At 48.9% G+C, this 26205-nt stretch overlaps 1 protein-coding gene across 5 annotated transcripts in view; it reads right to left on the reverse strand.

Annotated features, from left to right (window-relative positions):
* The window catches only part of LOC138801669 (mas-related G-protein coupled receptor member H-like), a 566124-nt gene extending 540706 nt beyond the window's left edge, over positions 1–25418 (reverse strand). For 3 of the 5 annotated variants that reach the window (XR_011364644.1, XM_069984721.1, XM_069984722.1), the window contains exons 1-2: positions 25203–25325; positions 24560–24674 (exon numbers count right to left, since the gene is read on the reverse strand). Coding sequence is in view for 2 of the 5 variants with exons in the window: in XM_069984719.1 (XP_069840820.1) it covers positions 21931–22896 (966 nt within the window). In the remaining 3 variants the exon portion in view is untranslated. Of the gene's footprint in view, positions 1–21552; positions 22936–24559; positions 24675–25202 lie in introns of those variants that run through there. The other 2 variants (XM_069984719.1, XM_069984720.1) reach the window with 2 other exon arrangements.
* Positions 25419–26205: the final 787 nt, after the last annotated feature.

The raw sequence follows: 26205 nt of genomic DNA on the forward strand, positions 1-26205 counted from the left end.
GTAGAGAATACAGCGTGCTGTGTGGTGTTACAGGTAGAGAATACAGCGTGCTGTGTGGTGTTACAGGTAGAGAATACAGCGTGCTGTGTGGTGTTACAGGTAGAGAATATAGTGTGCTGTGTGGTGTTACAGGTAGAGAATACAGTGCTGTGTGGTGTTACAGGTAGAGAATACAGTGTGCTGTGTGGTGTTACAGGTAGAGAATACAGCGTGCTGTGTGGTGTTACAGGTAGAGAATACAGTGCTGTGTGGTGTAACAGGTAGAGAATACAGCGTGCTGTGTGGTGTTACAGGTAGAGAATACAGCGTGCTGTGTGGTGTTACAGGTAGAGAATACAGCGTGCTGTGTGGTGTTACAGGTAGAGAATACAGTGTGCTGTGAGGTGTTACAGGTAGAGAATACAGCGTGCTGTGTGGTGTTCCAGGTAGAGAATACAGCGTGCTGTGTGGTGTTACAGGTAGAGAATACAGCGTGCTGTGTGGTGTTCCAGGTAGAGAATACAGTGTGCTGTGTGGTGTTACAGGTAGAGAATACAGTGCTGTGTGGTGTTACAGGTAGAGAATACAGTGCTGTGTGGTGTTACAGGTAGAGAATACAGCGTGCTGTGTGGTGTTACAGGTAGAGAATACAGCGTGCTGTGTGGTGTAACAGGTAGAGAATACAGCGTGCTGTGTGGTGTTACAGGTAGAGAATACAGCGTGCTGTGTGGTGTAACAGGTAGAGAATACAGTGTGCTGTGTGGTGTTACAGGTAGAGAATACAGCGTGCTGTGTGGTGTTACAGGTAGAGAATATAGTGTGCTGTGTGGTGTTACAGGTAGAGAATACAGTGCTTTGTGGTGTTACAGGTAGAGAATACAGTGCTGTGTGGTGTTACAGGTAGAGAATACAGCGCTGTGTGGTGTAACAGGTAGAGAATACAGTGCTGTGTGGTGTTACAGGTAGAGAATACAGTGTTGTGTGGTGTTACAGGTAGAGAATACAGCGTGCTGTGTGGTGTAACAGGTAGAGAATACAGTGCTGTGTGGTGTTACAGGTAGAGAATACAGTGTGCTGTGTGGTGTTACAGGTAGAGAATACAGTGTGCTGTGTGGTGTTACAGGTAGAGAATACAGTGCTGTGTGGTGTTACAGGTAGAGAATACAGCGTGCTGTGTGGTGTCAGGTAGAGAATACAGTGCTGTGTGGTGTTACAGGTAGAGAATACAGTGTGCTGTGTGGTGTTACAGGTAGAGAATACAGTGTGCTGTGCGGTGTTACAGGTAGAGAATACAGTGCTGTGTGGTGTTACAGGTAGAGAATACAGTGTGCTGTGTGGTGTTACAGGTAGAGAATACAGTGTGCTGTGTGGTGTTACAGGTAGAGAATACAGCACTGTGTGGTGTTACAGGTAGAGAATACAGCGTGCTGTGCGGTGTTACAGGTAGAGAATACAGTGCTGTGTGGTGTTACAGGTAGAGAATACAGTGTGCTGTGCGGTGTTACAGTTAGAGAATACAGTGTGCTGTGCGGTGTTACAGGTAGAGAATACAGCGTGCTGTGCGGTGTTACAGGGAGAGAATACAGCGTGCTGTGTGGTGTTACAGGTAGAGAATACAGTGCTGTGTGGTGTTACAGGTAGAGAATATACCGTGCTGTGTGGTGTTACAGGTAGAGAATACAGCGTGCTGTGTGGTGTTACAGGGAGAGAATACAGCGTGCTGTGTGGTGTTACAGGTAGAGAATACAGTGCTGTGTGGTGTTACAGGTAGAGAATACAGGGTGCTGTGTGGTGTTACAGGTAGAGAATACAGTGCTGTGTGGTGTTACAGGTAGAGAATACAGTGTGCTGTGTGGTGATACAGGTAGAGAATACAGCGTGCTGTGTGGTGTTACAGGTAGAGAATACAGTGTGCTGTGTGGTGTTACAGGTAGAGAATACAGCGTGCTGTGTGGTGTTACAGGTAGAGAATACAGTGTGCTGTGTGGTGTTACAGGTAGAGAATACAGTGTGCTGTGTGGTGTTACAGGTAGAGAATACAGCGTGCTGTGTGGTGTTACAGGTAGAGAATACAGTGTGCTGTGTGGTGTTACAGGTAGAGAATACAGCGTGCTGTGTGGTGTTACAGGTAGAGAATACAGCGTGCTGTGTGGTGTTACAGGTAGAGAATACAGTGCTGTGTGGTGTTACAGATAGAGAATACAGCGTGCTGTGTGGTGTTACAGGTAGAGAATACAGTGCTGTGTGGTGTTACAGGTAGAGAATACAGCGTGCTGTGTGGTGTTACAGGTAGAGAATACAGCGTGCTGTGTGGTGTTCCAGGTAGAGAATACAGTGTGCTGTGTGGTGTTACAGGTAGAGAATACAGTGCTGTGTGGTGTTACAGGTAGAGAATACAGTGCTGTGTGGTGTTACAGGTAGAGAATACAGCGTGCTGTGAGGTGTTACAGGTAGAGAATACAGCGTGCTGTGTGGTGTAACAGGTAGAGAATACAGCGTGCTGTGTGGTGTTACAGGTAGAGAATACAGCGTGCTGTGTGGTGTAACAGGTAGAGAATACAGTGTGCTGTGTGGTGTTACAGGTAGAGAATACAGCGTGCTGTGTGGTGTTACAGGTAGAGAATATAGTGTGCTGTGTGGTGTTACAGGTAGAGAATACAGTGCTGTGTGGTGTTACAGGTAGAGAATACAGTGTTGTGTGGTGTTACAGGTAGAGAATACAGCGTGCTGTGTGGTGTAACAGGTAGAGAATACAGTGCTGTGTGGTGTTACAGGTAGAGAATACAGTGTTGTGTGGTGTTACAGGTAGAGAATACAGCGTGCTGTGTGGTGTAACAGGTAGAGAATACAGTGCTGTGTGGTGTTACAGGTAGAGAATACAGTGTGCTGTGTGGTGTTACAGGTAGAGAATACAGTGTGCTGTGTGGTGTTACAGGTAGAGAATACAGTGCTGTGTGGTGTTACAGGTAGAGAATACAGCGTGCTGTGTGGTGTCAGGTAGAGAATACAGTGCTGTGTGGTGTTACAGGTAGAGAATACAGTGTGCTGTGTGGTGTTACAGGTAGAGAATACAGTGTGCTGTGCGGTGTTACAGGTAGAGAATACAGTGCTGTGTGGTGTTACAGGTAGAGAATACAGTGTGCTGTGTGGTGTTACAGGTAGAGAATACAGTGTGCTGTGTGGTGTTACAGGTAGAGAATACAGCACTGTGTGGTGTTACAGGTAGAGAATACAGCGTGCTGTGCGGTGTTACAGGTAGAGAATACAGTGCTGTGTGGTGTTACAGGTAGAGAATACAGTGTGCTGTGCGGTGTTACAGTTAGAGAATACAGTGTGCTGTGCGGTGTTACAGGTAGAGAATACAGCGTGCTGTGCGGTGTTACAGGGAGAGAATACAGCGTGCTGTGTGGTGTTACAGGTAGAGAATACAGTGCTGTGTGGTGTTACAGGTAGAGAATATACCGTGCTGTGTGGTGTTACAGGTAGAGAATACAGCGTGCTGTGTGGTGTTACAGGGAGAGAATACAGCGTGCTGTGTGGTGTTACAGGTAGAGAATACAGTGCTGTGTGGTGTTACAGGTAGAGAATACAGGGTGCTGTGTGGTGTTACAGGTAGAGAATACAGTGCTGTGTGGTGTTACAGGTAGAGAATACAGTGTGCTGTGTGGTGATACAGGTAGAGAATACAGCGTGCTGTGTGGTGTTACAGGTAGAGAATACAGTGTGCTGTGTGGTGTTACAGGTAGAGAATACAGCGTGCTGTGTGGTGTTACAGGTAGAGAATACAGTGTGCTGTGTGGTGTTACAGGTAGAGAATACAGTGTGCTGTGTGGTGTTACAGGTAGAGAATACAGCGTGCTGTGTGGTGTTACAGGTAGAGAATACAGTGTGCTGTGTAGTGTTACAGGTAGAGAATACAGCGTGCTGTGTGGTGTTACAGGTAGAGAATACAGCGTGCTGTGTGGTGTTACAGGTAGAGAATACAGTGCTGTGTGGTGTTACAGATAGAGAATACAGCGTGCTGTGTGGTGTTACAGGTAGAGAATACAGTGCTGTGTGGTGTTACAGGTAGAGAATACAGCGTGCTGTGTGGTGTTACAGGTAGAGAATACAGCGTGCTGTGTGGTGTTACAGGTAGAGAATACAGTGTGCTGTGGGGGTGGGACCACAATGAAATGATAAATTACTGCAAATAATTCAGTAACACAATGAAACTGCAATGTGTGAACACAGCCTAGATGTTCTGCAAGAGCTTTGGGCGGGGAATAGGCAGGGTGGGGGACTGTGATGGACAGCTGAGGGAAAGCATTGCATTCTGGAACCTGTAGTACTGAGTACATCTGCTCAACCAGGAAGTACAGAAACACAAAACAGAACAAAATCCCCCAAAACAAATGGATTTTTGGTAGTTTCAAAACTGGGATAGACAGGTAAGTATTGTTATATGCTTCTGCAGAAGTTTCATTTTTTTTTTTACCTCTACCCGGAGTTCCCCTTTAAACACTGGCAGCATAAAACCGGGTTTCCTTCATGCATATAGGAAGAAATATATTATTCATGGCTTCGGACGCCCATGATTCGGGCAGCATAAAACTAATAGCCTATATATAGGCCCTTTCCAAAGGAGAGGTCTCATAGCACAGCAGATGTCATCTCAGGAAAGCCTAGACTATTGTATGTGAACTAGCCCCTACCTGCCTGGTCTACAGAAGGTTCCTCTCACCACCTAGAATGTTCTCCATGTTAAGCTATGACGTGGTGTAGATGAATGGACTCCCTCACCCACAGCCAATAATAAAGTTCATAGCACAACAACTGTATGAATCAGTATAAATCACACAAGAACAGTATAAAAAAATACACATCAATAATTCATCATCAAATCACATGAAAATAGTGAATGTCTGACAACCGATTCCCACAGGAGCCTGTAGTAGTAGGACACTGCAGCACTGATCTAGTTTTCTCTGGATGGTACTGATCGTGGGTAGTAATGAATGGGAGAAACCAAACACCCACTTATAGAATATACAAAGCAATGTTTTTATAGGTGACTCCGCCAGGATGTATCTCCGTCCCTTCAAATACACAGAAACAGCCCAATGTGGAGGCTCTCCTCCTCCTCCTGACTGCACACACTTATATAGAGAGATCATTGGGTTATTGAGCTAGTTTTAGGCGTGACCCCAGGCCAATTAAATGTGGGACCCGCAGTCACAGCGGCAACAACTATCAGGTCGCAATCCCTTGTATCGGGCTGTATTTCAGCTAATGTGAGTGAATGGAGTCACACTGCAGATTGAGTGCTGTATATAGTGTATGCAGATTGGGAACCCATCAGGGGTAAGCAGGACAACCTTTCCCTAATCTTCCTATTGACCCCCATGCCCTCCCTTTACAGCTCTCTGTGCCCCCTCTCTATTAGACTGCTGCTCAGGGTTCTATCTCACATAGACTGCTCCCCCCCACCCTCATCATTTCCTCTTCCTCCTCCTCGGTGTACAGGCTATCTGCAGAACCTTTGCTGACATCATCGGGAGGTCCTTGCAGTTACACTGTAGGTCTCTTTATGGTGGTATTTGAGCTGTGTTCAGCCTGAACAACTATGAGACTTCAGAAACCCAGTGGTCCCAGGTGTTATGTGGCTGGGCTGGTTGTTAAAGTACCACTGGGGCCCTTGTCATGGTGACCAAGGGTGGTAGGTTGCCCACCCCTAGATACACTGACATGGCATCTCTTGTTTTGTAGGGGTTGTGTTGTGCAGAGTGTCACAGGCTAATGAGCACTGAGTCCAAGTCACTTAACCAATTAAAATCTTTACTGAAGAAAACTTTGTAGTGCAGTACAAGTTATGCAACTCATGAATACAAGTGTATACGGTACAAGATACAACTGAGATCTTGTTCTCTGAGATCCCTTGGACAGGGGTGACCTTGGGTATATTTAAGTAGGTTGTTAAGGTTAAGTTGCAGCTGGATGCTGTTAGGTTTGACTGTATAGGACTTGGCTTTAGCTTGGCGCAGTGTAGTCACTCGTGGGAAGGGGGTTTATCCAGACCCAAAGGTTCTCAACAAGATGGACTTTGAGTACCTTGGGAGTGGCGATGAAAAATCTCCTTGGAGATGAACGTCCGCCTTGTCTATTCTGTGGGCACTGCGTGACACATGATCAGGAATGTAGGTCCCAAATCCAGGTAAGCTAGCCATCTGGGTGACCCCTTCAGGAATTCTAGCAACTTGCAGCAGTCTCGGCCTGTGCACTGAGCTGACTGCTGACTTTACTTAGCGGTTCTAGAAATTCCTTCTTTTGACTCCTCCGATTGCCCCTCTGTGTGGATAAGGAGATCCCCTATCTATTTCATTCCACCAAAGTTGTTCTAGCCAGACATGGATAGCTCTGGAACCAGGGGCGTAACTAGAAATGGCTGGGCCCCATAGCAAACTTTTGATTGCCCCCCCCCCCCCCCGACTGACCACTAAACGGTCAAGTGAAGTCATAACTACATAACTGCTAGCTCTGGTCAGGAGTGCTTGCAGTTAAAGGGACATTTGCAAAACCCAGGAGACCAGCAGGGCCACCCGGTGCTGCAAATGATAACGGCTAAGGGGGCCCAGTGTATTGCAGGAGCAGGCCATGGGCCCCCTGATGCAGCGGGCCCCATAGCAGCCGCTATGGCTGCTATAGTGGTAGTTACACCCCTGTCTGGAACTCTTTTTGTGTAATACTAGATAACTCATTCATTGGAACCTCACTAGTCTACACTACCTGGTTCCTGGAACCTAGCTCCACTTCTCTCACACTAACTCATTTTCTCTAAAACTAGACTTCTGAACAAAAACTAAACTAATGCCTTCTCTTACATCCCCAGGGAGATCTACCATTCAAGTCAATGGAAAGAAAACTCGCCGATCTTAGGCCCAAAATTATCACTAAATGTTAAACAAATTTTACATACAAGTAAATCACGGATAACAGCACGGATTAATATAAGACACACTGTAATATATCTTACCAAACAAAATTGTCTGACTGATGATAGGTGGAGCCTCAGTTCATGTGAAGTACAGCAGTGCAACTCCCAGGGATGCCGGGAGTCATTTGCCAAGCTTTCTGGTTCAGATGAACATTATCGAACCCAAAGTTCACCCATCACTATCCGAATACAGCTCATTTTCCTGGGGAGGGCGGGGGAATCAGTCCTGGATTATGTGCAGCTTGTAGAACAGGTTCTGGTCTTCCATATATACTTCAGTCTCATATACATAAAAGTGCCCAGAGGGCGACGTGCAAATGACTTGTAAACACTCCCATCATCCGCTTCACCAGAAACTCACCAGAGCACACAATATGTATCACTCCCATCATCCGCTTCACCAGAGCACACACTATGTATCACCTCCATCATCCGCTTCACCAGAGCACACAATATGTATCACTCCCATCATCCGCTTCACCAGAGCACACACTATGTATCACCTCCATCATCCGCTTCACCAGAGCACACAATATGTATCACTCCCATCATCCGCTTCACCAGAGCACACACTATGTATCACCTCAATCATCCGCTTCACCAGAGCACACAATATGTATCACTCCCATCATCCGCTTCACCAGAGCACACAATATGTATCACTCCCATCATCCGCTTCACCAGAGCACACAATATGTATCACTCCCATCATCCGCTTCACCAGAGCACACACTATGTATCACCTCCATCATCCGCTTCACCAGAGCACACACTATGTATCACCTCCATCATCCGCTTCACCAGAGCACACAATATGTATCACCTCCATCATCCGCTTCACCAGAGCACACAATATGTATCACCTCCATCATCCGCTTCACCAGAGCACACAATATGTATCACTCCCATCATCCGCTTCACCAGAGCACACAATATGTATCACCTCCATCATCCGCTTCACCAGAGCACACAATATGTATCACCCCCATCATCCCCAGGACGTCTATCTGTGCTCCCCCCCTCGGGGGGGAATCCCTGATCACTGAATGACTGCTTTGGGCTCAGCCCACACTAGTTGGTTAAGTTGTGGGTAGTGATGAGCGAATTGTGAAATATTCAAAAATTCGATGTTCGTACGAATATCTCCCGAATATTCGATCCCATTAAAGTCTATGGGAACAAGTATTTGATTATTAAAAAACATCTACTTGACCAGTTGGAGGTAAAAACCGGAAGCTGGGGGATTTATACGCTTATCGAATATTTATTGAATATTTGGCGACCTATTCGGTAATATTCTATAGATTGAATACCTTACTATTCAATCGAATATCTATTCGATCAAACAGTATTCGCTCATCACTAGTCGTGGGACATTTGGCCCAGCACGTGCGAGGTCTTAGGTGGTGATACAGCAAAGAAGTCCCTGTTCCTCTATGTACAGATGTAACCGACAGCAACTGTGTCCTTGTAGCAGACTATGAGAAGATAGCTGTCTCTGATAGGAGTCCATGTCCCTTTACATAGGTTGACTGGTGTCCCTGCTATTAGAGACTCTGTACCTGCTCCCATGTACAATCTGCCAGGACAGACTCTCCGTTGGCATTGTCGCCTTACATCCAACAAGCAGAAATGTTTAACAAGGCAAAGAACGAGGTCCATGGCCCAACAAGTCTACTGACCGCGAGTCTGCCGAAGACACCACTGGCTTCCTGCACCGTACAGACAGGAGTCCCTGCTCCTCCCAACTGGTTTTATGGCTCCCTACACTGGTGGTACTGGGCACAAAGGACAATCTGCTCCATGGAAAGTGTGCAGAGCCTTCAAAGCCCTGAAATGTCCACCTCCCCCTCCATACATCTGCTTGACAGGATTCTCGGCTCTTCTATGGATTTCTCTGAAGCAAATCACATTTCGGGGAGACTACTGTTTGGGGGCACACTGAGTATCACTATATAGGGGCACTATGGATGGGAGGTTTGTTGTGGTTTGAAGATGTCATCGTGAAGTTGACCACATATACGGGTAAGTGAAAGATAATGGATACGCCATTGCAGATAATGGAAGCTGCAGAGCTGATGGAGGATTTAACCATTTATGAGATTTGTGGGTAATGGGGGGGAGAGACCCCTTACCCTCATCCGTGCAGTGGGGGATTAGGAGATTTATTACAACCAGTAATGATGAGCAGCCTCCCCGCTATATGGAGGCCACCTGGTTCATCCAGTTTTATAGGTGATAATTAATATAATCTAATAATTATAAAGCTAAACATAATAACCGTATCCATGGACACCGACCCGTGCCAAGTGAGATATAGAGAGAAGGCCAAATGTCCCTCTTTCTGAGCCCATCTATAGCCTGTACAGTGTCAGGGCGGGTTCAGACTGCGGAATTCCATCACCTGTACTCAGGCCCGGACTGGCCATAGGGCATTTGTGGCAAAAGCCAGAAGGGCCTCCGTGGGCCGGTCCGGACCCCTCCATACCCGGCTACTTCCTCCCCCAACTCCTGTAACCTCCTGATGCTGCCCAGCCAATCACAGAGCCCTGCAGCATCAGGAGGTTACAGGCTGTCTTCTCACTCACAGTGCGGTGCGGCCTCCTCTTCTTCCTGTCCCGGGAAGCCCCGCCCCCTGCTGCCCCTGTCACTGGCATGCAGAACGAGCAGGCATTGGCTGGGCCGGCTCATTTACATGTAAGTTCTGGGTCCTGCAGAGATCACATGACCTCCCCTGCAGAGATCACATGACCTCCCCTGCAGAGATCACGTGACCTCCCCTGCAGAGATCACGTGACCTCCCTCACTGAAGGCCCGGAGCCAGGGGCAGCGCCTGTGAGTGACTCTCCTCCCCTGTCAGCAGCAGCAGCAGCAGTCGTTGGGACAGGGGAGGAACCATCAGCAGCAGAGTGTGTGAGTAATGGAGGCCCTGGGGGGGGTGTTATGTATGGGTTCTGACTAAATCACTACTACACCCACCATTATGCCCCCAGACCACTACTACACCCACCATTATGCTCCCAGACCACTACTACACCCACCATTATGCCCCCAGACCACTACTACACCCACCATTATGCCCCCAGACCACTACTACACCCACCATTATGCCCCCAGACCACTACTACACCCACCATTATGCCCCCAGACCACTACTACACCCACCATTATGCCCCCAGACCACTACTACACCCACCATTATGCCCCCAGACCACTACTACACCCACCATTATGCCCCCAGACCACTACTACACCCACCATTATGCCCCCAGACCACTACTACACCCACCCTTATGCTCCCAGACCACTACTACACCCACCATTATGCTCCTTAGACCACTACTACACCCACCATTATGCTCCTTAGACCACTACTACACCCACCATTATGCTCCTTAGACCACTACTACACCCACCATTATGGCCCCAGACCACTACTACACCCACCATTATGGCCCCAGACCACTACTACACCCACCATTATGGCCCCAGACCACTACTACACCAACCATTATGCCCCCACACCACTACTACACCCACCATTATGTCCCCAGACCACTACTACACCCACCATTATGTCCCCAGACCACTACTACACCCACCATTATGCCCCCAGACCACTACTACACCCACCATTATGTCCCCAGACCACTACTACACCCACCATTATGTCCCCAGACCACTACTACACCCACCCTTATGCTCCCAGACCACTACTACACCCACCATTATGCCCCCAGACCACTACTACACCCACCATTATGCCCCCAGACCACTACTACACCCACCATTATGCCCCCAGACCACTACTACACCCACCATTATGGCCCCAGACCACTACTACACCCACCATTATGCTCCTTAGACCACTACTACACCCACCATTATGCTCCTTAGACCACTACTACACCAACCATTATGCCCCCACACCACTACTACACCCACCATTATGTCCCCAGACCACTACTACACCCACCATTATGCCCCCAGACCACTACTACACCCACCATTATGCCCCCAGACCACTACTACACCCACCATTATGCCCCCAGACCACTACTACACCCACCATTATGCCCCCAGACCACTACTACACCCACCATTATGCCCCCAGACCACTACTACACCCACCATTATACCCCCAGACCACTACTACACCCACCATTATGCCCCCAGACCACTACTACACCCACCATTATGCCCCCAGACCACTACTACACCCACCATTATGCCCCCAGACCACTACTACACCCACCATTATGGCCCCAGACCACTACTACACCCACCATTATGCTCCTTAGACCACTACTACACCCACCATTATGCTCCTTAGACCACTACTACACCCACCATTATGCCCCCACACCACTACTACACCCACCATTATGTCCCCAGACCACTACTACACCCATCATTATGCCCCCACACCACTACTACACCCACCATTATGTCCCCAGACCACTACTACACCCATCATTATGCCCCCAGACCACTACTACACCCATCATTATGCCCCCAGACCACTACTACACCCACCATTATGCCCCCAGACCACTACTACACCCACCATTCTGCTCCTTAGACCACTACTACACCCACCATTATGCCCCAGACCACGACTACACCCACCATTATGCCCCCAGACCACTACTACACCCACCATTCTGCTCCTTAGACCACTACTACACCCATCATTATGCCCCCAGACCACTACTACACTCACCATTCTGCTCCTTAGACCACTACTACACCCACCATTATGCCCCCAGACCACTACTACACCCACCATTCTGCTCCTTAGACCACTACTACACCCATCATTATGCCCCCAGACCACTACTACACCCACCATTATGCCCCCAGACCACTACTACACCCACCATTATACCCCCAGACCACTACTACACCCACCATTATGTCCCCAGACCACTACTACACCCACCATTATGCCCCCAGACCACTACTACACCCACCATTATGCTCCTTAGACCACTACTACACCCACCATTATGCCCCCAGACCACTACTACACCCACCATTATGCCCCCAGACACTACTACACTCACCATTATGCCCCCAGACCACTACTACACCCACCATTCTGCTCCTTAGACCACTACTACACCCACCATTGTGCTCCTTAGACCACTACTACACCCACCATTATGCCCCAGACCACTACTACACCCACCATTATGCCCCCAGACCACTACTACACCCACCATTATGCCCCCAGACCACTACTACACCCACCATTATGCCCCCAGACCACTACTACACCCACCATTCTGCTCCTTAGACCACTACTACACCCACCATTCTGCTCCTTAGACCACTACTACACCCACCATTATGCCCCCAGACCACTACTACACCCACCATTATACCCCCAGACCACTACTACACCCACCATTCTGCTCCTTAGACCACTACTACACCCATCATTATGTCCCCAGACCACTACTACACCCACCCTTCTGCTCCTTAGACCACTACTACACCCATCATTATGTCCCCAGACCACTACTACACCCACCCTTCTGCTCCTTAGACCACTACTACACCCACCATTCTGCTCCTTAGACCACTACTACACCCATCATTATGTCCCCAGACCACTACTACACCCACCATTCTGCTCCTTAGACCACTAGACCACAGGAAGCCTTTCTATTACATAGAGGGAACCTGGCTCTAAATACTACAGGGGGCATAACGTGGGCGCTGTAACAGCGTGGAACAATATAGATGGGGAGTTTGTATAGAGGTGATGATGGTGCTGGAGCTAAGAGTCTATAATGTTTGTCGGCTAGATGATGCATAGACGACCCCGTACGGTAAGTGGGCCTGTGTGCTCTGAAATGCCAGGGCCGATTTTCAGTCCCAGTCCGGCCCTGCCTGTACTCGCTCACACCATTCTATGGGCCGGCTGATTCTGCTATCCACCGAAAGAATTGACATGACAACTCTTTTGGCGGAATGCAGAATCAGACGGCCCATAGAATGGTGTCTATGGAGCCGACGGAAAGGCACGCAGCCGTGAGCGCGTACAGGCAACGGAATTCCACGGAATTTATCAGCGAAAATTCCATAGTCTGAACCCGCCCTCACAGTGCAGACATATCATCCAACATTGTGTCCTGGACCACGATCAAGGGAATGTATTCACTGAACCTAATAAAGCTTTAAGACTGGCCCCTCTATGACTGGTAAAACAGATGATCCATACAACCTGCATTATACCCCAGAGCTGCACTCACTATTCTGCTGGTGGGGTCACTGTGTACATACATTACTGATCCTTAGTTACATCCTGTATTATACCCCAGAGCTGCACTCACTATTCTGCTGGTGGGGTCACTGTGTACATACATTACTGATCCTCAGTTACATCCTGTATTATACCCCAGAGCTGCACTCACTATTCTGCTGGTGGGGTCACTGTGTACATACATTACTGATCCTCAGTTACATCCTGTATTTCTTTTATTAAAATTTTAAACATAACAATAAATAAATACAGAAATAACACACCATATCTGACCAGAACAAAACAATAGAAAAAGAAACCATAACATAAAGCACCGGTCCATCCCCACACTCATTCTTCCACACATACAACCTATATACCTATATACAATATATACACAATATAAACTATTTAGCTAAACATATTAATAAACTATATACACTACAAACCTATATATACTACTATATACAATACACTTATAAACACATCTATATACAATACACCACTATATACTATACCTATAAACACACCTATATACACTACTATATACAATACACCTATATAAATAACTAAATGTGAACCCCCTGGCCCAGTTGCATTGTGCACAACCTAATACCACAGACACAATTCTACTCAACCCAACACCAACTAAACAAGACATCATTACACAAATAAACTAAAACTAAACAAGACACGATACAAAATAATAACCTACAACTAAACAATACATATAATATTTTTTTTTTTTTTTTTTTTTTTTTTTTTTTTTTTTGGCCCTGAGCTGGTCCCGCATCCCATGCCCCCAGTACATGATCACGGACGTCCATGAACCAGCCCAGGATTTTTTATATATATATAAAAGTCCCCACAAAGTCCCACAGAAGCCCCCTCCCCCCTTTTACCCACCACCCAACCTATCACTAAACCCGAACCCCAGGTGCAAACAAAACATATATAATATACAGTATATACAATTTATACAAACATATAATAGACACAAATACGCAAACTTTTGAAAAAAAATATATAACATACTAAACCCAACAATAATGAGACTTCTCAGCCCCACACACAGCCCGAAAGCCCAAGTTCAGCGCCTGCAAGCCCTATAATCCAGTATCTCTACAGCACAAAACAAAAGACTAATGTGCCAGCATCAGCCCACCACCAGGAGAGGAGACGCAGGCTAAGGAACCTTATAGGCAAAGCCCCTCCAAAGACAAGAGGCCCTACCAGCCCCCAGCCTCTCGTACTCCAGAGAGCGCACCTTCACCAGGTCACCGAGTGTGCCCCTAACCACCTCATCCACAGGGAGGATTTTACGCTGCGTCGACACTAAACACCGTGCACTCCACGTGTGGTACCTGACCACTATGCTGACTAGGAATAAAGTGCTCCGGTCCCAGCCACCAAGGTTTCTGAATGCTCCATAGGCCCATTCCGCATAGGAGAGACGGGCCAACCTGGGCCACCCGATGGAAGCGCCCACCCTGTTGTAAACCTCTGTATTAAAGGGACAATGAAGCAGAAAATGCTCCATGCTTTCCAGCATGCCTCCACACTCCTCCCGGGGACATCCCCGATCCTCAGAGCTCCTGCACTTCAGATTGTCCCTCACATACAGTTTCCCATGGAAGCAGCGCCAAGCCAAGTCCCAAAACTTCAAGGGGATCCTGATGGAATTCAATAGGCCCAAACCAACCTCCAGATCCCGGCTTGGGCAATCCTTGAGCGCCAGCGGTTTTCGGAAATGGGATGACAGGACCCTATTGTCAAGGAATTTCCTCGACAGTGTCCTAATCTCCCACATCCCCAAACCCCACCGACGAATGACCTTCAGAACCAGGGTAGCATAAGCCGGAAGATGCCCGTGTGGTGTGCGGAGATCCTTCACTTGCCCTCCTGTCTCCCATTCCTGGAAGAAAGGCCGAAACCATCCCCTACAGGAGAATACCCACGGAGGAGCCCTCTCTTTCCAGAGGTTTGCAATGTTGGTCTTAAGAAAGGTATTCACCAGGAACACCACGGGGTTGACCATACACAACCCCCCTTGTCTCCTCGTACGGTAAGTAACCTCCCTCTTGACTAGGTTCAGTCTATTCCCCCATAACAGCTGGAAGAACACACTGTAGACCCGAGTCCAGAGAGGCTCTGGCAAAATGCAAACACTGCCCAGATATATCAGCAAAGGGAGCAGGAATGTTTTGATCAGGTTAACCCTTTCCCTGAGGGTCAAAGACCAACCCTTCCACTGATCCACCTTCTGAGCGGCGATCTTAAGCCTGCTGTCCCAGTTTTGTTTGGGGTAATCCCCTTGGCCAAATTCAATGCCGAGAACTTTTGCAAACTCCTGGGGCTCTGGAAGGGTGTCCGGGAGATCAAATCCAGGATCTCCACCTCCCAGCCAGAGACTCTCACACTTTCCCTGGTTGATCTTGGACCCAGATGCCTCTGAGTAGCGCTCCACCTCTGACATCACACACTGCACCTCCTCTTGCGAGGAGACGAATATGGTGACATCATCGGCGTACGCTACCACCCTCAGAGTGGAATCCGGCACCGCAGGGTCCATTCTCACCCCTGCCAACAGTCCACAATCAATCCTCCTAAGGAAAGGATCAATTGCAAACACATACAACAGTGGGCTCAAAGGGCAACCCTGACGGACACCAGACCCAACCTCAAAAGAGCGGCCAATCCAACCATTCACAAGCGGGAAACTCTCTGCCCCTGCATACAAGGTCTTAAGCCAATCAACAAACCCCCCCGGCAGGCCATATCTCAGAAGAACAGACCAGAGGTACTCGTGGTTAACCCGATCAAACGCTTTTGCCTGATCCAAGGACAGCAAGTACCCCTTCCAGTGACCTGCCCTACCCTGCTCCACAGCCTCCCGGACACCGAGCACAGCACTAAAGGTACTGCGGCCTGGAACAGAGCAATGCTGGGCCCCCGAAAGGAGCTGGGGCGCAAACTTCACCAGCCGATTAAACAGCACTTTTGCCAGAATCTTTCTGTCCACACTGAGAAGCGCTATGGGACGCCAATTCTCAATGCGGGTCGGGTCTTTACCCTTTGACAAGATGATCAAGGCTGACCTCCTCATTGACCTCGGCAGAGTGCCCGAGGAGAGACACTCATTAAATACCTCAGTCAAGAGGGGTACCAAAGTGTCCTTAAAGGTCTTATAAAACTCAGATGTTAAGCCATCTGGACCGGGTGACTTCTTGAGGGCAAGACCATCAATAGCCACCCTGACTTCCTCTTCTTGGATCATCTCTGTCAAAACGTCAAGAGAGGGGTCTACCCCTGGTTCAGGGACGGTTTCAGTCAAGAAAGCTGAGGCCTTATCCCGATCTAGATCCTTCCTCCCCAAGAGGTGCGAGTAAAAGGATCTGACGACCTCCAGGATCCCCGATCTGGACCTTTTCAGGGATCCTGTACTATCAATCAGTCCTGAGACGATTTTACTATTCACTGACATCTTACAGTTTCTGTAAGGGTCGGGCGAGCGGTACTTCCCGTAATCCCTCTCAAAAACCAAAGATGCGTGTCTATCATACTGGCACCTCAGTAGCAAGGCTTTCACTCTGGAGATATCATCACGACTACCTCCAGTCGAGACAAGACGTTCAAGTTTCTTCCTCAGGCCCTGGTACAGGCGATACCTGTCCAGACTCCTGAGGCTCGAGAGCTGGCGGAAGAATCTCGCAACCCTTTTTTTGAACATCTCCCACCACTCTGACTTACTGCTACAAAGGCCCAGCAATGGTACCTGGCTCTGAAGAAAATCCTCAAAGGACTGTCTTATTTCCGCTTCTTCCAAGAGAGACGAATTGAGCTTCCAGTAGCCTCTACCCATCCGGGGGGTCTCTGTAACATTCAGAGAAAACAAAATTAAACAGTGGTCGGAGAACTCCACCTCAACAACGGACACCGCTGAAGAGACGGCTTCCTCCTTTAAATAAAACCTGTCTATCCTGGACCTACAACTACCCCTATGATAGGTGAATCCCGCGTGGCCTGGTGTATGCCGGATGTGAACATCCACCAGGCGAGCCTCACTAGCTATACTATTCAGGGCGACGCTATCATAAGTCAGCTTGTCTCTGGAACCTCCCCTATCCTGGGGCCTCGTGACAGCATTGAAGTCCCCTCCAAAGACCACCTGCCGACTTGTAAAAAGATAGGGCTTGATCCTCATAAAGAGACACTTCCGATCCCACTTGGACTGTGGACCATAGATGTTAATAAGGCGAAGTTCTTGTCCCTTCATGAGGACATCTAGAATCAGGCACCTCCCCATTTCTAACTCAATAACCCGTCGGCATTCTACCGGTGCGGCAAAAAGTACCGCCACCCCGCTATACGGCTCGGCCGCAAGAGACCAGTAGGAGGGCCCATTCCTCCATTCCCTTCTGGCTTTAAATATAGATGACATGTCTGTTAGCCTGGTCTCCTGCAAAAAGAAAATATCAGCATTAACGTGGGCAAAATAATCATAGGCCGCAAATCTAGCCGTATCTGACTTAATGCTGGCTACATTAATGGAAGCCAGCGTCAACGGAGAGGGTGCCGCCATCATGGGTGATTGAGTTAGACGGCTTTCTTTTTCCCACTATCCTTTCCATCCTGCCCGCCACCTTCCTCATCTGACGATGGTTTACCTCTCTTTAGTGAAACGGATGTATCCATGTCCCCTTTATTTACATTTTCCTCGTCCCCCGACTCTGGGCAGATCCTCCCCCCAAAGGAAATACGTTCCCCAGGGAGAGAGGATTCGACGTCCCCTGCAGGCCCCTCCGTCATCGCACCAACCAGAACCTCACCCTGCGCCTCCTGCACCTCTGAGGAGGAAACATCTTGGAGGGTTTGGAACCGGTTTGAGAGACCAATCAGAGGGAGGATGGTTGTACCCTCCTTTGGCATCTGGGGGGTGGGAGAAGATCTTACATCTCCCCTTTTCTTATTCTTTTTAGTACCCCGCTTGTGCTCCACCCATCTCCCACTATCCTCATCCGCGCTCTCACCATGGGAGGACAGTGAAGAGATGGCACCTTCTTCTTTCCGAATCCTCCAAATCTCCTCATCCAGATCACTGTCCCTCAGAGCCTCAGCAGTAAGATTGGCCTCAGGGATGAGATCAGAGGTCACCACAGTTGCGCGAGGCTCCTGAGACTCCCCCATCTCCCTCTCCCTTTGGCGCTTATCCCGACGCCTCAGTTGGGCTGGCGTCTTTTGCTTACTTTTCCTCCCTGGCTCTTTTACTCCTTCACCCCCGCCAGCTGCCCCCCCAGTAGATTCCTCCTCACGACCTTTCTCCACCGGGGTAACAACTGCGTTGGCAAAGGAACGAGGGCAGCGACTGAATGGGTGACCTAAGTCACCACACAGGTGACACCTAATCTCCACACAGGATGCAGCGAGATGGCCTATTTCCCCACACAATGAGCACTTCATCACTGTACACCTAGCACTGAAATGTGTGGGGTCACCGCACCTGTGACAGAGCTTAGGCTGACCCTGGTAGAAGACCTGGATTCGATCCCTTCCTAGGAAGGTGGCAGATGGTATATGGGTAACGGTGTTTCCTGAATACCTAAGTTTGACCATAAAGGTCCAAGCCCCTGACCAGATGCCATATTCGTCCCTGTTCTTTTTTGGGACTTCCACCACCTCTCCATACCGGCCAAGCCACGTCATGATGTCAATACAAGAGAGTGATTCGTTACGGGTTAAAACGGTCACTCTCTTGACGTTATTTTGGCGAGACACCACCTGAATGGCAAAGTCTCGCCAGCCGGGCTCATCCTTTACCAGCTCATAGTTCGACCAAAAAAGCTCAAGCCCCTCCGGCCGAACAAAGCTGATATCGAATTCAGGGGTACCAAAGGGATGTATCAAGGCAAAGATGTCGGCTGCCTTGAAGCTCATCCTCAGCAGGAGCTCAACAACTTTAGATCTTGGGGGACATGTATCACTGCCTCTCCACCTCAGACGGACCACATTCCTTCGGACACCACCCGGCCCGGCTGTTGGGAGAGACCACACAGTTTCCCTACCCCTTTCCTCTCGGAAGGCTGCAAGGCCATGCCTTTCTATCAAGAAAGACAGATCAACCTCCCTACCCTCTACATTGATTGTTCTCTCCCCTCTCTTTAAGGCCTGCAGGACACGTCGATGCAAGTCACCATCCCCAGGGCCCGAGGACGAGGAAAGCACCCCACTTCCCCCAGCGGCGACATTTGCATAGCTGCGTACAGGTGCTGCAGCCGCTGGGGGTGCAACTGGACCAGGCCCTATGCTCCCACCACTAGTCTGTGCCCCTTCACCACCCTCCTCCACATAATCCATACCTACACCAATACCACATGTCACACTGCCCCGACCACCCTCCAAAGCCCCAGACAGATTCCTCCCCACATTCACTCCTGCCTTCCCCCCAACATTAATTCCCCCATTCACACTGGGTGGACCGGTGTGTTCTGGGACAGAAAGAGATTTTGTACCATCAGCGTCATTGGGTACCAGGACCGGAGCCACCTCCACAGGACAGGCCACTGGTCCCTTTAGAAAGGACCGAACAGCCTGCCTGGACTGTTTAGAGGCAGCCCCTGCCCTATTTCTGCTGGTACCCTCTGCCTCATCAGTACTAGACTCCTCCGCACGATCTGGTCCAGCAACACCAATACAAAATAAAGGTTTAAGTCCAGTCTTTCTCTTGGGAGGCGAAGGCATCTTAGCCCCGGCAGCATCCCGACGATGACACCGCTGCCCCAAAGGAACAGCAGCGCCAGCGCCAAGCGCCACCGGAGCTCCCGCAGCTGATACCGGCACACACCCGCTCCCCCCTCCCGTCAGGGAGCGAGCTGATGTACCAGTGCCTTTAACGTCACTGCCCACCGCTGGGCCACCTCTCCTGCCACTGCCCGCCACTGGGCCAATATCACTGTCCGACCTTACGGCCGGTTCCTCACCTGCTCCACCTCTGCTACTGCAAACAGAGATGGAGCTTACCGCCATACTAGACTCCATACTCTCCCCATTCTCCTGCACTGAGTCCACAACAGAACTCAGGCTGGGCTGAGATATGGGGTTCACACAGTGAGCTGACCCTGAGGCCAGTTCGGGGGGCACAGGGAGGGGGGAATATACAAATGTTACCTGCTCCTGAAGCTTGGTGGTCTTTACCTTGGTCTTTCTCCCAGGCGCCTCCTCTGGTAACTCATCTCCGAATACGAAGTCCTGGAGGCGCCCTGGTGACTCCAGGAGCTGGATCTGGGCCATCAGCGCCCCTCCCTGGTAACTGGTGTTGCTTTCATCCCCCGAACCGCGGCTAGATGACAATGCCGCTTGCCCTGCAGGGAGCCCACTGTATGGGGTCTGTTGTTGGGGACCCCCGGGTGGATTCGGCTCAACATCACGTACCTCCGCAGCGTCTCCTTCCTCCTCCACCCGGCTCTCTGGCTGGAGCCCTCTCAGCCTTCTCTGCCTTTCTCTCTCTGTTTGAGCAAAACGATCATCATTCTGAAGTTTCTCTTTAAACGGCCCACTGTTCTCCAAAATAAAAGTTCTCTTTTTCACAATCTTTTTGATGTCAGCTTTCAGACATTTCATTTTCGCTGTTAGCTCAGCCTTTTGCTGCTTAGCAGCAGTGTCCATCAATGCTTTTACAGCACATACCTCCTCCTGGAGCTTGTACAGCTGGTTTCTGGCTTCCTCATACCCACAGAGGCTTGCAGCAATCCGGAGGCCATAGGTCTGCCCCGTCTCTTGGGACCGCTGCACCCCCCAATCTTCCTCCACACCTTCATGGGCAGACAGCCTTGCTCCAGGAGGAGTGTCACTGCACAGATTTTCCTGGCTGGTTTCCACAGTTGTTCCAGAACTTCTGGCACTTGTAGTTCCACAACTTGCTGTAGCCTTGCGGCTACCCTTTGTTACCTCAGGTTCAGGGGCGGCTGGAGAAGCATCGCTGCACCTCCTAGTAGAACGCCTCAGCCCTGGGACCTCTGATGGTATTCCCTCTGTTGGTCGCTGGATTCCTCTGCCCCCCACGGACCTGGTTCGGGGGGCAGGAGTTGGGACTCTCCTTGGCTCGCTCATGCCTGAAAACCTGCTCCCTCCCTGGGGAGGAGAGAGCAAGCCCAGGGGCAGATCTTGCTTGCCTGGAGCTCAGGAGCAGCAGCCTCGCACAGCCTCACACAGCAGGACCACACCCAAAACTAATTGGATCACCACTCCAGAGCTGCACTCAGTATTCTGCTGGTGGGGTCACTGTGTACATACATTACATTACTGATCCTGTATTATACCCCAGAGCTGCACTCACTATTCTGCTGGTGGGGTCACTGTGTACATACATTACATTACTGATCCTGTATTATACCCCAGAGCTGCACTCACCATTCTGCTGGTGGGGTCACTGTGTACATACATTACTGATCCTGTATTATACCCCAGAGCTGCACTCACTATTCTGCTGGTGGGGTCACTGTTTACATACATTACATTACTGATCCTGTATTATACACCAGAGCTGCACTCACTATTCTGCTGGTGGGTCACTGTGTACATACATTACATTACTGATCCTGAAGAATAATTTGCTCTTGTGCATGCGCAGTCTATTCATCTTCTTCGATCTTATACATTTCCAGATGGGACTATTACTAATAGAGTAAGTGATAGTAAGGTGCAGTAGTTACAAGTCTCGGGTCTCTCACCCTCAACTACCCTCAGTTTTGGGTTCAGTGTCAGTGTGTTGAGTCACCATGGAGTCGATGCCGTCTGTTGACCTTCCATCTTCTTCCTTGAAGACTGACTCGAGAGCCTTTGTGGCAGGGGCGTTCTTCTTCCATCGCCCCACAATGATGTAGATGTAGGGGTTAACTGTAGAGTTGATGGCAGAACACAAGGAAATCATAATGTAGCTGAGGACCTTTATTTTCCCTGTAGGGATGAAGGAGAAGAAGAACAGGAGTCTGACCATGGTGGCCGGTACCAGAGAGATAAGGAAGGTGACCACCGCACTGACCACAACTATGTACAGCTTTATCGGCCGGACCTGGATTGAGGTTTTCTGGATTTCTATAAGGAGGATCATGCTGGCGCCAAGCATGGACAGGGTCACGATCAGGAACAGGACCGATATGATGGCGTAGACAGTCGACCTGTGTTCAGGGATGAGGAACCTTTCTAGTACAGTTATCAGGATTGACACAATCCATATAACCCCACACAATATGGCCGACAAGTGCTCCGGCCGACGACATTTGTACCAAATGGGAAAGCAGACAGAGAGACAGCGTTCAATGCTGAGAGCGGCCAGAAAGAACAGGCTCGAGTTAAACCCAAAACTGTTCAGGAATTCTCCAAACCCCGAGAATATGATGTCATTCTGCCGAGAGGTCGGAACTCGGTTATACACACACAACAAGTAGAGGGACACCAGGCAGCAGCCAAAAACAAAGATGGAATCCGCCACAGCCAGATTCAGGATGTAGACCGTCGACTGGTTCAGCTTGATGCGGAAACAGAAGAGGTAAATAGTAATGCCGTTACCGACCAGGCCCACCAGGCAGATGAGAAGCGTCAGGAGGCATATGGTGATCGGCACAGTGAACTGCGAGATGTCTGGGAAGATGAATTGGACTGGAGGGTTCGTATCGTTGGCGGAGGAGTTCAGGGACATTGTGCGTTTGGTTACTGGAGCCCAGGATCTTCCTTTACCCTGAGAAAAAGAAAATGTCAAACAAAAGCAAAAAGTCCCCAAAGAAAACAGCAACAAGAAGGGGTCCTGGGCGTCTTCTACAAGGACCGGGGTCCCCACCTGTTCACTCCTCTTATAGTGTTGGGTGGTATATATACGGCTCAGAGAATAACTTCATTGGCTTATGAAACCATAAAACCTTGGGGCAGTATGACCCCAGGGGCCCGTTGACCAGGGTGTGCCAAGGACCTACCAGTTTTACTTTTCTTTGCACAATATTTATGTCTATAAAAATGTTAACAGCTAAGTAAGCAAAAGGTTTAACAGACTCCTGGTCATCCTCCAGACTCCTCTGTCTCCTCCTTCAGACCCCTCTATCTTTCTCCACTCTGTTTTTGACTGTAAAGACACCAGTTTCCTCCCCCACAAAGACTTCTTTGCCCTCTTTAGACTCCTCAGTCGTCTGAACCCTCTAGCCTTCTATTTTCCCTCCAGACTCAATAGTCCCCTACTTCAGAATCCTCTGTCCACTGTATATTACATGTACCTTACAGACTCCTCTATCCTCTTCAGACTCTTCTCCTCTCACTGACACCCTATATGCCCCCCCACCCCACAATATATATGATCCCCCCCACTGACAATCTATGTGATCACCTCCCCACACACACACTTACGACCTATTGGATCTCCCCCCACCGACGACCCATGGGATCTCCCCCCACCGACGACCCATGGGATCTCCCCCCACCGACGACCCATGGGATCACATCCCTTTATGGATAATAATATCTGGTTAATAGCATCCAGCATGTTGGCCACAATAGTGTTGTTGCAATAAACTCGGTTCAATCATCTCCCTTCTCATTGTTTTTTCTTTACAGCCTTTTGGTTCTTAGTGTTCTACACCCCTGATTGCCTATGCGTTATATCTCTGCCCTGCCCGTATGCCCCCTTTAGCTGATGACCTCCCTCACCAATTCCTTTCCACATACAAGTTAATTCTCTGGAACTATAACTCTAACCCTTTACCCAACAAAGAACTAAAGTTACCTTTCACAATGAATGAAACTTCCAACCTGTCTCCTAAAGAAACGTTTTGTTGCTCATCCTTAATTAAGTTTGAAACTAGTTAAACCTGGAAATTCATATCTATTGCACTAATGTACTAATAAACTAAGGTTGTTCTCATTTAGCCCGTAACTTCGCACCCTCCCATGTCAGAAAGAAGTCATCTATCTACCCATCTCCACAATTCTTTCTATTGTTCACAACAGCCATAATACAAGGTTCTAATCCCTAAAATGGACAGGGACATATTAGCATAGCTGGGGGCAAATTCCGTTCCCATTGCGGTTCCTGTTTGCAGGGGAAAAAAATCCTCCTCCTCCCACCAGAAGTAAATATGACAACACATGTGCCCCTGTATGACCCCACGATGGGTACTGAACACTCCTCTCACAGAAATAATATCTGATTAATCAGAATTGGTCACAGACTTTTATGGGACCGCTCAGATCCTGTCCATAATCCACTGTGTCAAACCAATTTCAGATTTTAGGACACAAGTAAGACACATCAATAACAGGAGACCATGGCCCCAATGTAACAGACAATACATGGTAAGTATCTGCCCCCTCATTACCTGCAGGCCGTTGCAATGTCTTCCTTATGTAGAGGGCTGACTGGTTAACCATCTTTGGCCATCCTTTAGGTCAGGGTCACCGCGAGTGAAGCAATGATCATTTCTGCTCTTCATTCTGAGAAAAACAATATTACAGCCATATTATATTGATGGATTTAAACAATATGGTGAATATCCTGAGAGTAGACGTCTAAGCAGTAGAGATGAGATCACAAGATGCTGGAAGAATTAACAATGGTGCTCTATACATGTGTCTATGGATTGCTGATGTGTGTGCTCTCTCCATCGCAGGGGTTGTAGGGTCATCAGAAGACAAGGCTTCAGGAACAAAGTCCTCCGGGTAGAGACCAATGCGGAGCCATCTGCTGTTATAATCAGGTTCCTCCAGGTTCTCTCCATTACTCATCACAGACTTCATGTCCCGCTCAGTACTCCGTATGAGCCATCCCAATGTTAATGTACTGAAAAACCCAAGTGGCTGAGCCCAGACCTGGCTGTAGGGCTGTGGCCGAGATTAATGCTCTGCAGAGATTTCCAGGATCATCCCCATGGAGGTTCCCTATCACAGCTGCCCTGATCTACAGTCTAATATGTGAAGTCTATGTCCACCCTGTGGTCTGTAGGTTGATAGATCTGCACTTACCAGCTGTATCCAGACCACACTGGGGGTAACAGAGATCCGGGGCTCTAGATAGGTGACGACTGGCTGAGTGTCTGCCAGGACTGAGTAGTCTCGCTCTTGGCTGGCAGCCTCTCCGTACTCTAAGATTTCCTCATCATCATTGAATTCCTGGGCGAATGAAGACTTGTTATGTATGATAATGGGACGGAAGTGAAATCATTGACCCAAATTCTTAGGATCAGGATCTCGCCTACATGAAAGTGGTGTGACAATGAGACCTTTTATATGGTGTTATCAATGAGGGAAGGAACAAGGTTTTAAATAGGTACTATCATTATAACAACTTTGCATAGATCAATAGTACAAGCTAATATAAGAAACTCTAATATATCTTATCAGACAAAAATGTTAGTGTCAGTTTTTGTAATGGTGATGTATCAGCTCTTGTAGGGATCATGGTTTCAATGATGGTGGCAGTCAGTGGCGTATCTACAATGAAGGCAGGGAAGGCAACTGCTATGGGGCCCCTGCAGGAAGGGGGCCCGAGGAAGCCTGCTCTGCCTTCATGGTAGGTAGTGTATGCCACTGACAGCCGACCACTGTACCCCACTCCCCCAAGGGTCCAGAGAGGAAGAGGGCCCCGCCACTGCACTGTTCAGCCCCCTCACTGTAGTGCCGGGTGAGCGGGCTGAACCGAGGAGCAGGACCTGCCAGGTCCTGCACGGCTCAGGAGAGGGATAAAGGACCTTATGGTCACATGAACCAAAGGTCCTCAATACTTCAGCCCAGACTACAGGAGGAGGAGGGGGAAGCCTGGGAGCTGTAAGTGCTGTGTATGTGTATCAGTGAGTGTATGTATGTATCTGTGTATATATGTATATATCAGTGTGTGTATATATATATATATATATATATATATGTATCTGTGTATATATGTATATGTCAGTATGTGTATGTATCTGTGGCTATATGTGTGTGTATGTCAGCAATGTCTGTAACACTGGGGTATGTGTGTGTGTGTATG

Source organism: Dendropsophus ebraccatus, chromosome 9 (assembly GCF_027789765.1).
Source record: "Dendropsophus ebraccatus isolate aDenEbr1 chromosome 9, aDenEbr1.pat, whole genome shotgun sequence".
Taxonomy (NCBI): Eukaryota; Metazoa; Chordata; class Amphibia; order Anura; family Hylidae; genus Dendropsophus; species Dendropsophus ebraccatus.